The sequence below is a fragment of the Pocillopora verrucosa genome, chromosome 3 (genome assembly GCF_036669915.1).
Source record: "Pocillopora verrucosa isolate sample1 chromosome 3, ASM3666991v2, whole genome shotgun sequence".
NCBI classification, from domain to species: domain Eukaryota; kingdom Metazoa; phylum Cnidaria; class Anthozoa; order Scleractinia; family Pocilloporidae; genus Pocillopora; species Pocillopora verrucosa.
Genome location: NC_089314.1, coordinates 4,529,170 through 4,545,164, shown reverse-complemented (window position 1 = coordinate 4,545,164; position 15,995 = coordinate 4,529,170). Strand labels below are relative to the sequence as shown.

Sequence of the window (15,995 nt, the reverse complement as noted above, 5' to 3'; positions counted from 1 at the left end):
AATAAATATTCACTGAGGAAAAAACAAAAGATCACCATTGCCGGTACGTGGAAGTCTCTCTTGCATTTCCATGACTCTTCGCCGGTAGATAATGGAGTCTAAAAGCCACGAACATTGCGACAATTGTGTAAAGCTCTACTGTAGTTCTCAAAATGGCTGCAAGATGTTATTTTGTGAATTCGGATGCACCGCACAACTTCACAGCTGTAAAATGAAAGACCACCAGAATGTGTGCCAGAAATGTCGAATTCCATGTATAAATTCAGAGTACGGATGTCCGGTTGTGATGACAAGGGATAGCCTGAGAAACCACTTACAGCGGTGCCCAGCAAGTGTGATTTTTTGTACAATGGAGTGGAATAGATATCCAGTGTATTCCAAATCTCGGTTAAGTTTGGTGCCTTTCTTTCAACCGAACCCGATTCTAGTAAAAGGGCATCTAGATGTGGAGCTGGCCTTCAGGGATCAAAGAATACTTCAGGAAGTATTCCGAAGGCGTTGTAGAAAAGGGAAAGCAAAAGTAGACATGTTAAGATCGTCCTTACAGAAAGGCACACCGAAACAGCATGGTAGCGGAACCCAACCATCGACTGTGAAATCGGATTCTGTCAAAATGGCGATGGCTTTAGCAATGTCTTCGTTAGAAAATAAGTTTCGTAAACAACGAGGTGAAGGGCAGATTTCTAGCGGAGATCTCGAGGATGAAAATTCACTTAACAACGAAACCCATAACGAAAACCGAAATATTCTCAGCGATTTGCTTTCTGGAAGTGAAAAACTGGAAAATGAATGTGCTGATTATGTTAATCCTGATGTTAACCCAGTTGATATAGAGCTACATCCGTTGCAAGGAGAGGAAGATGAAAGTAGTAAAGGTGACAAGGCCTCTGTTAGTTTCCTTGACAACAGTGTACCGCCTCCTCCTGCTCATCTGCCAATCTACCTCGACCAACCCCTGGGTTTGAATGTTGTGGTTGAAACCCTCCCCAAGTTCCAGAAACAGTCTCCAATGTATTCCATACCCTGCAACCAGGTATTCCGCCGTGATGAGTACAGTGGCCATTTCAAGAATGTTCATAGTGATATTCAGGGAGGGCTGAATGGTTGGTTGGAGCATCGGTGTCCTCTTTCGCAGTATGGCTGCACATTTGTGCGCTATAGGCTTCTGCCTCACAGCCAAGATGGAGCTGTAACCTTCAATCAAGAGCTTGGAAGCTTTGGCATCAGACCATATGAGCAATCACCTCTAGTAAACACTTCTTGTTGTACAACAGAATATTCTCAAAGTCAGATACAAGACACCACTGGTCCCACAGGGGAAATTGCTCCAAATCAAATGCAGATGCATACAACATCTAGTTTGGATCTGCTGACATCTTTGCCCCTAGATATCTTGGCGAAGATAGCTGGCCAACTGGATGGCTTCAGTCTGTGTAACTTCTCTTGCACATGTAAGTTGCTGAGGGAGGTTTGTATGAATGTTTTGGAAACAAAAGGTATGGTACTATTTGAATGGGAAAAAAGAATCTATGATGATGGAAACTGGTCTTGGAAGATAAGACAAAAGGTGGGTGTTAAGTATTGCATGAACCTCATCTATGACTTATAAGGTTCATTTAGTAATTTAGTTTGTATGTACAGTCAAATGGTTACTCTGGCAACATGTAAGTTTGCAAGTAAGTAGTAAAGTTTCATGTCTTTTACATGGTGTAAACTAGAAAGCCGAAGCTGTAGTAAAGTTTTATTTCAATTTTAGTATCACATCTCTCACTTAGTACATTCACTATGATTGGTCAATCTAGTGGGCCATATTAGATAAACATAAGGCTCATTAAACTTAAAATATTTTTGAACTGAAATCTTCTCCCTCAATCTATTTGATAAATATTTTAATAAACTTGTTTTCTTGCTCCTTAATGTAAGTTACGGAACCTCATTTTTTTGTTTGGGTTTATGGCATGTGCGCTATGCACCTGGGCCTGAAATCCATGCAGGAAAACTCTTGGTCTGTTGCTTACAGTACAGACCTCAAACTCAGTTAACAAGAGGTATATAATTTGTCTTATGTGAAAATTAAGGTTACTAATCCTGTTTGAGGAAGTGGTGGGGAAAGGTTATTTATTTTGTGCAATAATGGTCTTGTTTTCTTAAGAACTTGTAGCTAACAAAATATCTATAGAGATTAAGTCTAGCAAAGTAAGCATAGCTGTATGTATTTTCAACTTCTTTGTAGATGAAATCATTTTGTTTTTGATGGGTGCATAATACTGTGCATTAGGTTAGGAAATGCTTCTGCCACATCAGTATTCCAAGAGGGACAACAATTGTGTTTTCTTTAGAAGTGATTTGCTGGTATATTTTGCAACATGCTCAACTAAATCAATTTTAACTAGGACTATCTAAATATATAAGTGACTTATAGTATTTTTCTTGGTGAAAAGCAGCTGTAGTAACTGTATAGAGAGTTAAAGGAACTAATTTTAATAACAACAGTCTACTTTCTATTTCAGCGATGGTATTTTTCCACCTCATTTTCACCAGTTGAAAAGTGGGTGCATTCTAACTCACCATTCATGGCAGCACATCTAGAGAAGTGCCAATACTTTGACCACAGAAAAGCATCAAATCAGTTTAGTTATTGTTTTGTTCAGCCTGGTCATGAAGGAAACAGTAACAATCATGATAACCATAAAGACAACAGTGAGATAGGCCTCGAATATCACCCTGGCCATGAGGATAGTAATATTGATCAGATCGTCCTTGAATGCAAGATGAGTGATGAGAATGAAACTGACACAGAGACAGAAACAGAAACATCATCATCATCCAATTCAGAGCCAGAGGTACTTGATGCAGAGAATTGAACCCAAATACTACTGCATAAACTTGGGAAATCTTATTAATAATTAGTGAAATTTATATTAAACAAGTATGATAATCAATATTGGGTAGTGTATGACCCTATGTGTACTAAAATTTTAAAAAAAAAAAATTTATATTGCACTGAATGCAAATAATCATTGATTTTACAGTTTTTTATCAGAAACTTTGAAATTACTTCAAATTTTGGTGTGGCTGTCATTTTAGCAGTATTGATTTAACTCTCTTGCTTGAAGTTAGTACGTTGGATAATATTTGTTTTTTTGGGAGGAGTTTTTAGGTAATTGGGTCATGGAGTTGACAAGAGAAGATGGATGGTTTTTAACTGACAAGCACTGTGTTTGCAGGAAGTAGTGAGGGTAATCTTTTTTGTTAACAAAGATATACTGTTGTATAGTGTATTCATGAACACATTTATTTTTTCTGTCTTCCATGACCTGTTAGAAAGTAAGAAAAGAGTTTGAACCTGAGTTGACATCGTCATCTGAGGTTACTGTAGTTTTCATGTTTGTTTAACCCTTTTGCTCCCATGAGTGATCAAGATAGAATTTCTCCCAACAATATCAATTCAATATCAAGCAGACAGGTGATGAGAATAAAGAAAAATATCAACTATAAGACATTCATCTTAAACCAAATTCTCTAAACCAACATCATGTAATAACTGCATGGAAGATAGTGAGGAGAAGCACTAATGTGATCTTAAGAGTGAAATGGTTCACCTTTTGGTGGATGGATTACAAGGAGTTTTATCTTATTTTAATCACCAAATTCTCCCAACTTATTTTAGGTGGGTTATAGTGGAAAGAAAGGAGAATCACTGACCGGATCTTGATATGTGAGGGGTCAGAGTAATGCAAAATTAATTGGCAGTTATTAGTATTATACTATTCTTATTTTATATAGGGAAATCATTTGAGAGAAATTATATTAGAATTATCAAGGTAAATTATTTTTACCATCTCAAGATATGTTTGATATTTAAGATACTTCACAAAGAGAAATTAAGATATGCATGCTAGTATTTTCATTTCAAAGACAGTTTTGTACATTTGAAGGTTTGGGGGTTCAATATATCTAAGCAGTGAAATATGAGTGGAATAAACAGCTAGAAAGCCTGAGATCTTTGCAGAAACAGAAATAGGTCAATGTTTTTTTCCAATTTTCTGGTTATATGCAAACAAAATAAAAAAAGCTGGGAAAGATTTCTTGGTCAGTTTTTTAATTTCAGCATCTGGCTGTTCTGCCCCCATACCCTCACTTAAAGTATCATTATTTATTATAATTTGGTCCACAGACTTGGTATATCAAAATTAAGCTTTTAAGTTATTGAAGCCTACAGAAAACAGTTGAAAGAAAAGGACAAGCTAAAGATACTTGTTTTTACTCCAGTTTTTACAGCTCCTCTCAACCATTGGTTAGATTTTTCTTCAGCTTCTCAAGGGAACAAGAGACGACTGAAATAGAAAAATTCAGGTGCTGTGGATAAGGTTGGGCTCTGGGTACTTATTTCGATTTAAGGTACATGTTACTAATGCAAAGTTAACTGAAACAAGAGTATTGAATGAGAAATCTGCTTCACAGAATGTTTGTGTATTATATAAAAGTTGCGTTTTTGTCATCATCCATAAGAAACCTGATTTGGGTCTCATTCCCAGGTTTAGGCATGTGTCAGTATGTTGCTAATTTTCTTCAGGGGTACTCCTGAAGAAAATAACAATGCATTTATTGGTGCACACATGCAGTATGATCTGAGGATTGGTTTTGTCTATGGTTTGTAAACTAAGTCAACCTGGAGTTAGAGTTTGCATGTGTCTTGTAAGAGCCTGCTTTATTATCAAGCTGGAAAATAAATGGAACTAAAAATAATGCAACTTTTATTTTCAATATTACTGAGTCTAGATCAGTAATTGGGAAATCAGTTGATACCTGGTAGGGGTGAAAAGGAATCTTGCTCACACCCACTGAACAATATTCTGCTAAACAGAAACTAAAGGTAGTAAATTTTGAGCTTGTTAATGAAATAAAGAAGGATGGTTTTCAGCCTTTCTTTTAAAATTTTCATTGGTACTTTGTCCATGTTTTTAGAAATTTTATGCCAAATACCCCTATTACTTTTTTTAGGTCATGAGTAATCATGTTCCTGGTTCTCTCTTCATCCACCTGTCTTCTCCCCAAGGGGGTGAAGAGATGACACACTCAGGGGTAGGGGGTCCCCCCTCCTTAAAAAATATTGCTGCTTTAAACTAATAAGTTAATAAGTTTGAAGTATTCAACTTGCTTACACTGATTGACTGTATTCCTACAATCTGCACATGTACCTGCACAGTGGTGCGCGTGAATATTGAATATTGCTATGAAGGAGAATTACAGAACCATTGGGAAACACTGTGCAAGCTTATTTCATTGCAAGTGAATTGCAAAAAAATTGCTGTTTGAACTTCTTTCATTATCTCACTATTTCCTGTTTAAATCACTACAACTATACAATATAATTACAGCAAAGGCATTTGCTCTAAATCTTTTGAGAATAAGTTCTGTGCACTGATCTCACTTCCAGAATCTCTACCCCAGCTGTTACACATGGGCAAGACTGTGAGGCGAGGGGGTGGAAAGGGAATCTGAGAACGAGGTTATCATTGGCACCAACTCTCGTTGGGTTTTCACTGTCCTTTTTTCACTGTACTCTGACTCTCTAAGTCAAAAGCTTTGAAAAGTTAAAATAAGATCCTATGGAATAGAAATGGAAATTTTTCAAAGAAAATCTCGTTTCCCAGAGACTAGTCAGTCCTTCCTCTTTGTACCGTCTTCAAGGGCTTTCTTAGTACCTACTTTATTACACAAACGGGAAACAATATCGTGGGGGGCTAAATTTGACTACTTTTGGCGGACTTTCATCTTAGTTCATACATAAACTTCGACCGATGGGAACTCTCTCGTGCGCCGCTAGTTTAATTTTCTTTTTACAAATGTGTCAGTTGAGGCTGTAATAGATTCAATTTTTCCACTGCGCGTGAAGAATGGTGAGCAGGCGCAAGCTTACGCCGATCCGCAGGCATCAGGGATGCTGGGCGCAAGAAATTAACCGTACCATAAATGTGAAATGAAATAAATACATTTATTAGAAAGGTCTATTTTATCTTACAAAGGCTTAGAGTGCGAGCAGTGCCTCTTAAATTCAGCTTAGATCTTCACGCACGTCATACGTAATCAGCGAGAAAATTACATCGTAATGGTGCAACCGCTGAGAGTTGCAAGCGCAGCTCAGAGTTTTTTTTCCGTTCGCTGATCACTTTCGACGCGCAAGAGGAACTGCCAGCAGTCTAAAAAAGACACGGTACCTACAAAAGTATTTAAATGGGTCAATAAATACACGACGCATCGAAAATTATTATCTCTAAGATCCAATTAACCCGCTGTTCTCAGCATAATACACTTTTCGCAAGACCTATACTGTATAAAAATACGGTTAAGGCAGCATTTTGAAAGTTTTAGTTTATATTAGAAAACTAGTAAAATCAAGTTTATCACGATCCACTTAGAAAACCTTAAGTGATCACTTCCACGAATTTAAGCTAGAGCTTTCAGAGGTTCTGAAACAATGTTAACACCAATTATTTCGCAAAGTGCCTCCAGCCCGTAATTTCCAATTGGGACAGACTAAGTAATTTCTCTCGAATGATTTTCACTCTCGACGACTCGTTCTCCTCCTTTGGAATTTGTTTGAAAGAAGACTATTGAAATTTTTTACAACAGTACTTCGTTGTGCCAATTTTTCACTCAATTTTCACTTGTATGAATTCATTTTATATTGATTTTTGGTTGGTTTGTCTTTTTCTTGGAGTTCGCCCTTCCCCTAAAACCTCTTTTACAGTGACTTAGGACAATTAAGAAGTACACTTCAGTTAGCCTTTCAAGCATCAACACAAAAAATGTCATCGAACAATAACTTTAGCATCTTTGCGTTGAGAGTTACAAGGAAATATGACATTCCTCCTTAAACTGTACACACGTAGCCAATTCCACAAGCAGCACATTAAATATCGAAATATCATGAAAGTTCACGTCAATCTTACGTTATTGATTGACACTGAACAATCTGGGTGACTTGTTCGGTGAAACACGCCCAATAGACGTTGCTCCAGAGGCGTGAGAACTATCGTCGGAAAGATATGTGCGAGCAGAGGTTTTGGTGTGCCGGTATGTTGTGGATATTCCTCGGTGTGTTTCATCGTGCTCCTCTGGAAAGGACCGAAGAGATGTATCGTTCGCACTACCACGAGATCCATAAGCCCCAGCTCCCGGTGAAAATGCGCCTGTGGTTGAGCTCAGATAAATGGGCCTTCCCGCGGACAATGTACCTGTAGATGAACCAGGATATGGACCTTGTGGATAAGGGCTTCCATGCTGAGGGGTCCCTCTGAGAGGGCTGGGAGAGGCCGCTCCAGACACTGCTCCACTACTGGCACCCCTGCCACGAGGACTGCAGCATAAGATCAGCGCAAGAATTATGCACCCAATAAAAAATGACAAACCGATTATCCAAGCACTTGTCTGTCCAAGCAAGGCGAAGAGAAATCCTTGAAAGCTTCTCTCTATTTTGCCTGCTGCGACTGTTGGACACTGCTCACTGCTTGGAATTGCTCCTGGTAACAGCACAGGGACTGCACCACTGGATGGCGCTGTGTAAGTCACGTACACTAAGCCTCTCTGGCCGGTAAGTAAGCTTTTAAACTCCACCCAGACTCTCTTGAACGACTTGCCGTTTTTCTCGACAACTTCTATCTCATATTCGGCCTCCTTATCAACTGAATTTAACCACCCTGTAAATTCGACCAGGGACGGGTCTTGAGATCTTACCTTGGAGATAAAAAAGTGACAGTTTGCAGCGTTTGTGCATATGAGTACATAAACAGCTCAAACCTAAAGGAGTGGCGCCTCAAACATTTCGAAGACCTACAGTCGAACCTCATTTTAAAACGGCCTCTAACTTTCCTCCGTAAGGCGACCGATGGTGAGCAACTGTACTCCAGCTGTACTCAAGTTATACAAATCGGGATACAAAAAGGAAGAGAAAATCTACTTCGAGCTTAATATTTCACGCCTCTAAAAGCTCTTTGCATAGGATCTCTCTAATGTCGAAAATGCTAGTCAAATCTTTTCACAACTAAGATCCTAATGACAGGTCTCCTTTCTGTCTGTCATAAATTTCTTTTTGAGCGAAGCCTGAGAAGAACAATATCTCTTGATTGGTAAATACACTTTGTATTGTCATCACCTCATGGCTTAGTGACGACGTGTGAAGGGGAAATCTCTTACTACTCACTCCAAAGAGAAAGAGTTTCCACCGGCCAGAGCAAAAAACACACGGATCTAATTAGTAAACAAACAAACAGACAAACAAACAAACCAAAAATCGAACAAAGTTTACCTCAAGGTTGTTCAGCTGTTCAGCATTGGCCATAACAAAAACTTGCGCTTTCCGTTTATCAGCAGAAAGCTCCAGTTCTGTTTCACTCAACACAAATGCAGGCACGAAGGGAAGTTTTAGTGACTCCGAGGATTCGCTACGACCTTGAATCTCGTCGAAAATCCTGACAACAAGACTCAGCTGAGCAGCGATAGAACTTGCCGACTTGATCACATCGTCTTTAGCATTCTTTGGTACCACATAACACATTGGTTGTCCATTGACGAACCCGGGCTTCACCTCAAACAAGTCATGTGCGTGGATATTGCCTTGCAGATCATTACCAAGGTGTAGAATACACTGGAAAGGTGTCGCCTGTTTGAAACCTAGTTCTTCAAACAGCAGAATTCCATCTACAAGACCAGATGCTTTGGTCGTTTGTTCCTGCGACAAATAGTCGTGTCCCAAGTTAACAGGAATGACATAGCCACGCCCATCCAGTCGCGGGATATTGGTGATGACCAGGGCGTCATCTCTCGAGACATGAATGTAACTCAGGCTCTCGACTTTGACTTCAGTCTGGGCTGAGTACAACTGAGGTATCTTGTAGTAAATAGTAGCAGTTCCTGCAGCTGTTGCCATTGCTATGCCAGTCGTGGAGTTGATTCTGACAACTTTGTCGTTAGATGATGACCACATACCACCTATACCTTGAGAGGATGAGGGGCGAAAGAAGAGAATGTGTTACTGCCAAGCGCAAGTCTTCAACAATAGGTCGAGGATTTTGGCATATCTAATACTTCCGACAGCCATTGGTATTCCACAACCATTGTCCGACTGGCCAAATACAATTAAGAGACTCATTGGGAATCACTAAATCTAAAGGCGACAGGAAAATTCGCCATATAAAAGACTATAAATGTTACCAGCAACTAAAATTTAGTTCTATTTTTTCCTCATTGTTGAAACGTTAATATGCAACTGGCCGATTTCCTTTCGTTAAGAGCGCTGACAAATTGATTGGCAGGTATGAGGCTGTGGTAAACAAAAAAACTTTCACACTTTTTAAAAACAAAATCGTCAACTCTGGTTTGGGTTCATAAAATCTCTAACATAGATATTCAAAGTTATCTTCATTTTAAATACCTTCAGATATAACACTTGTACTGAACTGTTCTACCATCCCTAACAACAGTGTCGCTTTGGTTGGAGTCAGACCATGACCAACTCGTATGCGGACGTAGTCTGCTATGTTAACAGAACTTGGATCCCACACCTGAAAAAAGAGTAATCCTGGTTAGAACTTTGTTATAAGCGTTATACGTTCGTCAAATAAACACGTAGTCAGGATTGGGAAATGTTGTGACCTGATTCAAATGTCGTTCTGCAATTAAAATGCACGTATGTCAACTTTTCACGGATTTTCGACACAAGTGGCCGATTTTGGATTTTGGACGCTGGTGGCCGATTAAGTGTCCAAAATCCAAAATCGGCCCCTAGCGTCCAAAATCCAAAATTGGCCACTACCGTCCAAAACCCAAAATCGGCCACTAATGTCCAAAATCCAAAATCCAAATCGTAAATTCAACATCGGCCACTAGCGTTCAAAATCCAAAATCGGCCACTATCGTCAAAAACATGTAAAAAAATCAGCCACTAGTGTCCCGAATCCAAAATTGGCTACCAGTGTCCCAAATCCAAAATCGGCCACAAGTGTCTAAAATCCAAAATCGGCTACTACCGTCCAAAATCCAAAATCCAAAATCAGCCACTAGCGTCCGAAGAAAAATCGGCCACTAGTGTCCAAAATCCAAAAACAGAGACTTTAAATTAAAATCCGAAATTGGACACCAGTGCCCAAACTCATTATCGGCCACTAGTGTCCAAAATCAAAATTTGTTACTAGTGTCCAAAATACACAATGGGCCACTATCGTACAAAAAGAAGTATTGTAATGGTGTTACTCGCTATCTTTAACTGGCATGTATAGGCAACGCTTTCCAACTTTAAGAGTTGAAAAACCAAGAATTTTCTTTGAAGCATGACCATTTTATAAAACCCTAAAATCTCAACTTCTGAAAAGTGGAAGCATATTTGTTTATATAAAAGGAAACTTCTCCGGGAAATCTCAACTTTTTCAGCGATATTTTACCACGAAAGGAAGAACTATCTTCATTGCATTTTTAGTTGATGTGTACGGCGAAAAAGACTATATTAATACATGCACTTCCAAAGGAAAGATTCTCTCGCTACACTTAAGATAACAAGCATACATGATGTACCATAAATGCTAAAATAAGCCCCCCTCCCCCCCCCCCCTTTACCATCATTAAAATGCGGGGCTTCTAGACTGCGAAAATTACTGAAAAAGGGAAAGGAGGGCTCATTATAGATCCCGCAAAGAGACCAGAGGCGATCCATAATTTTCGTTCACATGGGTCGATCAAAATTACCGAATACCGCGTACAGAGTGCATTGCTTTGGCTGAAAACGTATTAAAACGGTTTAAAGATTAGAGGGATGAAGAGGTTTGCCACACACCTTAAGGATGGCTTCACCAAGGTTTACTGCCCTGGCATAAAAAGTGCCATTTTCTGGTCCTGGTACAACATGAACGGCATCAAATCTATCACGAAGAAGAACATGGTAACAATAAGCACATTTACTCCTCCGGACAACGTATTGGTAAGTAATAATGTCATACTGTGAGAAGATAATAAATCCTCCTTTCCGTGTCTTTTTACCGCTCTGTTAAATAACAAGTAGAGACAAAATCTAGACTTGATAATCGTTACATACTACAATAGTATCATTTCAGAGCGGCTCATTTCAACAATTTGAATAGTAGGCGGATTCTTTACATACTGCGCTGCATCAACCTCAAAAAGCTGTGAATAAATGTCTGTTATCCTGTTCACTCTAGACTACGAGCATTACCTCCTTTTTGGCGAAGTCCGTCACGCGAGTCAAGGAACAAGGAAAAAAAAATTTAACATAGATGTTAAAGCGCTAGGCGGAATTCGGGGTGTGTAGCACCTCACTCCCAGAGGTCTGTGCGGCGCGCTAACATCAATGTATTTTTCTGCTGATTTTTTTTTCTTTTTCACTTGCGCGACGGACATCGCCAAAAAGGGGGGGTCTGTTCTTAGTCTACTTATCATCACAATAATTATCTTCGCCACATCATTACATCTTTATTTTAAAAAAAATGGTATTAAGCCATATACAAACGTTTCAACTAGAGGTAGTTTTCAAAAAACTAAATCAATTTCTTCGAAGTAATTTAAAAGGACATGTTAACTTCAAGTAGGGGAAGTTAACACACCGATCTAGGTTGTTCAAGAAGCAAGTCTAATAGCCTAATCACCAAGTACTATTGCACTTCAATAAAATATTAATAAAACAATATATTTAACCTGTTGAGCCTGTATTTGAGCGGGATACTGGCAACAGCAAATCTTCGTCCGATATTGTCATGCAATGTTACAGCCAACAGGACATTCATTCCCAGGGGAAATGTATGTAGCTTGTCAGAGTTCGTTCTCACGGGAGACTGACAATTTATAACGATTGATGAAACAGCCTTGACCTGAAAAATATCGAGAATAAAACGTTTAGACAGAGTAATTTAATTTCCACAAAGAAAAAAACACCGTTCGTCCGGACTTAACGCTTTCAAAAGAATCCGTTTACTTAAAGCTTGGGACACACACGTTGCAGCGTCATATCTCGATAACACGGAAAAAAATAAAAAACCCTCCGCCTGTTTTGCTTCCCAAAAAAAAACGCTACCACACGTCGAGGGAAAGAGTCGCAGTGACAATTTATCTCGTATGAAACGAGAGATATTTGTCAAAAACCGAATCGCATGGAATCAAAGCAGTTTAACTACGTGCAACCGATTGCAGCAACAAAATTCTGTCGTAGTTGCAGCTGCTTTTCCACGCAACGCATCGCAGAGCAATAAAAACCTCGACCTTTTGCAAAGAGTTATTCGCGTTGCAGCGAGCTTTTCGTGTCCTGATCTAGACTGTTTTCACATCCCTACCTCCACATGGACAACAGCAGTTTGATTGATGCCGAACTCCTCATGGACAGTTACCAACACCACAGCCGTCCCAGACAGAGATGCAGTGGACACCTGACCACTTCTACTGACACCAGCTATAGCAGCACCACTAGAGGCCTTGTTGTGCTTAGAACAGTCTGTCATCATCTCGTAGGTTATTCTTGCCGAACCATCTCTGCAGAACAGTTAACATTTAAGTACCTTACGTGGGAAGAGAGGTGATATGTAATAGGAGCTAAGGTATAAAATCAAACGTAAATGCCAAAAGTGGTAATTTCTGTTCAGAATAACCCCTCCAGCCACACATTTGCAGTGCCTTCTTGGCAAAGTCAACGACCAAGAAAGAATGATTGTCGAAGGTTAGAAAAAGGGAGTTTTTTTCTCCTTTTTCATTGTCCATCTTGGAGCAATAGGTCTCGACATAAGTTTGTCATTGTGAAAAATCATTACGCCCACACACCTGTTTGTCTGGATTTTGGTGTTAACATTGTGAGGAAGAAGTAGAAAACCATTTGCAGGGAAAATCAACTGCAGCCTTTCATAGACCTGTCAAGGAAAAAAGCAAAATTAAAACAAAACAAAAAAAACAAAAACAGAAACGAATCAAAGTAACGGGAACACTTTTTGTGGATTTGTTTTCGCTAGCTAGCTGAAGACATGACCATGAGCTTTAGGAAGAGGAACTTTCCTTTATCTGTGCGAGGCAATAACCTTAAGTGATGAAAAGTAACGTGAAAGATACCGCTTTTTTTTTTTTCACTTTCAGGGTAAACTGGGCAAAATGGTTGAGGTAATATAAACGACTTACAAAAGTAACCAAGAGTTGTTATCTTTATAAGACACTGTCGCAGAGGATATGGATCAACGTCTAGTCAATAACACCAAAAACATATCCTCTTTAACATGTGTGTTGTTTTGAACTAGTCAGTTGCATAGGTAACACGTGACTTCGTAATGGCCTGGCTGACCATAGAGTCTCTGTGGCTCAATTGTGCGGAATCCAAAGATCTAAAGTTGATTCCTCAGTGGAACTCAGAGTGTTCTCCTTTTCCAACGCTCGTGATGGGACGAAAAAAATATCTCTTTTCTCACGTGGCTTCCTCAAACGCGTTTACCCGCGTCAAATTTTTCGTTATTCTTTCATCCTAGTATACATCATTCTTTATAAGATGACCTCAGTTAGATTTTATCCGTGTTATAGTTTTCTCACGCCCAATCGAAATGTATCTTTCCCAGTCTCACCTTTTTAACAACACGCTTAATAAATACCTTGAGAGATCATAGATGCTGTCCTCACCTCAAATGTGACCTCATCTTGTAACAAAGCGTCCTCATGAGCCTGTTGATAACTATGGTCAGTTATTACCACCCTGAGTCGTACAGTCGTTTGTCCGGGGTTAATGCAGTGCAGATCCACACGGAAATCATTCTCGCTTTCCACAGCCACCCCACTCTGAAATCATAACGAATAACACAGACAGAAAGACAGAATCCTCAGAACAGACTTCACTCAATAGATGTACACGAGTACTTCATGCAACATGAAAACGAAGAACTTTAGCAACGCATCCAAACTGACTTATTGTACTTTATTCTTGTAGCTGATATCGTCATTGCAGAAATGACCAATAAGTTTACAAGAACCACACTTAAAACGCTCGAATGCCTAAATAACTCCTCACTTGAATCGAACGATGACCCCGCTCCGATCATCAAAACGTCATTCATTGCTATCGACAACATTCTTCATTTTTTGAGGACTATCTTCGACCAAACGATTACACTACACGAACAATAAATTAGTTCCTTGAAAGGCAGAGCCTTTTTAACCTCATCCGAATATTGTCATTGTCCTATTGATAACAAAATTGGAAAAAATTCAGCTCACTCAGTAGATGGGAGCAAAATAATTAATTCCAAAGAGTGCAGAAAGAGATAGTGAGTTAAAATCAACTGCAAATTTCTAGACGGATGTTTTTCGTTTGAGCTACAATATTCTTTATAAACATTATGCTATTTTTGCCTTAAAAAAGATTAAAATTTGCTCACCAAAACGTACACTGACTTGACTTGGCATACATCGGGGTTAGTTGAGGTCCAGAAGAACTTCAAACCAGGTACAGCATTAGCAAAAGTAAATGGCGTTTCATCGTTTAAACCAGCTGCATACATGCTGATCTGTTATAAACAATATGGAAGTCAAAAATGCTATAAAAAGCTGTCATAACATATGCTCAGCGAATACAAACGATTAAAACATAAAGTGTGCATCCAAAACAGGGCTTTCTGAGTAGGAGATGCAACGGCCTAAAACTAACACGCTGAACTTCGGGTCGAAAGGTGTTCTTGGGCAAAACACTACTCTTACACCCAGGAGTATAAATGGGTGCCGGCGAATTGTCCGGGGGGGGGGGGAAGGGGGGCACTACCCCTACTCGCTCCATGCTTCGCGCTGTGGGCGTCTCGCGAGGAAGGAGGGGGGGGGGGTGATGGTGGTGGTAATACCCCGGGTGTCTCGTGGGCTGCTTGGCTCGAGTGCAGACTTAGCCTTCCCTACGTCTTTCTGCCACAAAATTTATGGAACGTAGACAACGAAACGCCCTTAATAATTAAAAAATGCACACTGCGACCTTTTAAAATCAGCATCATCAAATGTCTAATCAGATCACTTAGATAAATCAAAACGTCTCTCATTTTGGCATGCACGTTAAGACATGTCATACCTTAGTTCCAGTGACAAGGTTGGTAGAGGCAACATTGATAATAATTCCTTTCAGCTGTATGACATGTATGATAACAATATCCTAAAGAATGACACGAGACAAGGACGCAATAAAATCAAGGAAATCAGAAAAAAAAATCCTCTTTGCTATCTATTGTCATCCCCTCCCTTGCAAACATAAATGTTTTGGGAGTGAAAAGGCGAATTTAATTAATATCAAAAGGGGATTCAAAGATCGTGGAAGTCAGAGGGTTCAGAGATGGACGAAAGAAAACCACGGAAGAGTGTTGTGTCCTCAATTGCATGGAACACTGATCAGGCTGTTCGGCAACGCGTTCCTTATTCATGATGAACCTTAGGTGTAATACTTGTCGAGCACACAAAGGCTATTTCAATTTCTGTTTGGATGTATTTACTTTGCCTTAGTATGAATAACGTATGAGATGAAGTGTACCTTGGAATGCAACACCGTCTGTCCCTTGATTGGATCAGCTGTTTGTACAAACCCAGTAAGGTTTGTTGTTCCAAGCTGCTGTGCCTCCACTAGTCCCACGCTGCTGACAGTTGCCACTGTGTGGTTAGCGATGCTGAAGATTGTTGCCGCCTGGGGACTGGGCCCACCTGAACTTCGAACCTATATCCAGACAAAAGACCATCAATTTTTTAAAAAAATGTCGCTTGGTAAGTTGCTTCATGAAGGGCTTGCTGGCAAATACCTGGAAATCTTTTCTAGTCCTGGTTCAAAGAAGGCAGATGATCTGCGAAACTAATTTGCTCTAGTTTCCAAATTAAGGGGCAAAAAGATGGAAAATGATGTGAATCGCACGTTCTAAATAAGATGTTGTGGCCTATATTTTTCTTTAACCAGAAACGCATGGCAGAGTGCAAAGAATTAGTATTCAATTCATGGGAAT

At 39.6% G+C, this 15,995-nt stretch overlaps 2 protein-coding genes across 2 annotated transcripts in view; one reads left to right on the top strand and one right to left on the bottom strand.

The window, feature by feature from the left end:
• Window positions 1-16: 16 nt before the first annotated feature.
• LOC131796596 (F-box only protein 30) lies at window positions 17-4,908 on the top strand. Its single transcript, XM_066163835.1, has 2 exons — window positions 17-1,567; window positions 2,511-4,908. The coding sequence occupies exons 1-2, from the start codon at window positions 92-94 to the stop codon at window positions 2,862-2,864; spliced, it is 1,830 nt and encodes a 609-aa protein (XP_066019932.1). The 5' UTR covers window positions 17-91; the 3' UTR covers window positions 2,865-4,908.
• Window positions 4,909-5,979: 1,071 nt separating this feature from the next.
• The window catches only part of LOC131796495 (nuclear pore membrane glycoprotein 210-like), a 28,605-nt gene continuing 18,589 nt past the window's right edge, over window positions 5,980-15,995 (bottom strand). Inside the window, exons 31-41 of the mRNA XM_059114086.2 lie at window positions 15,536-15,715; window positions 15,083-15,163; window positions 14,409-14,537; window positions 13,657-13,812; window positions 12,820-12,905; window positions 12,339-12,534; window positions 11,707-11,879; window positions 10,832-10,916; window positions 9,437-9,566; window positions 8,312-9,000; window positions 5,980-7,740 (exon numbers count right to left, since the gene is read on the bottom strand). Coding sequence (XP_058970069.2) covers window positions 6,958-7,740; window positions 8,312-9,000; window positions 9,437-9,566; window positions 10,832-10,916; window positions 11,707-11,879; window positions 12,339-12,534; window positions 12,820-12,905; window positions 13,657-13,812; window positions 14,409-14,537; window positions 15,083-15,163; window positions 15,536-15,715 — 2,688 coding nt within the window. The 3' untranslated portion in view covers window positions 5,980-6,957. The remainder of the gene's footprint in view (window positions 7,741-8,311; window positions 9,001-9,436; window positions 9,567-10,831; window positions 10,917-11,706; window positions 11,880-12,338; window positions 12,535-12,819; window positions 12,906-13,656; window positions 13,813-14,408; window positions 14,538-15,082; window positions 15,164-15,535; window positions 15,716-15,995) is intronic.

What these genes read in the sequence shown, in the direction of transcription:
- LOC131796596 (XM_066163835.1), top strand. Translation starts at nt 92, where the DNA reads ATGGAGTCTAAAAGCCACGAACATTGCGACAATTGTGTAAAGCTCTAC. An exon ending in CTTGGAAGATAAGACAAAAG is followed by an intron (nt 1,568 to 2,510) that starts GTGGGTGTTAAG and finishes TTTCTATTTCAG; the next exon opens with CGATGGTATTTTTCCACCTC.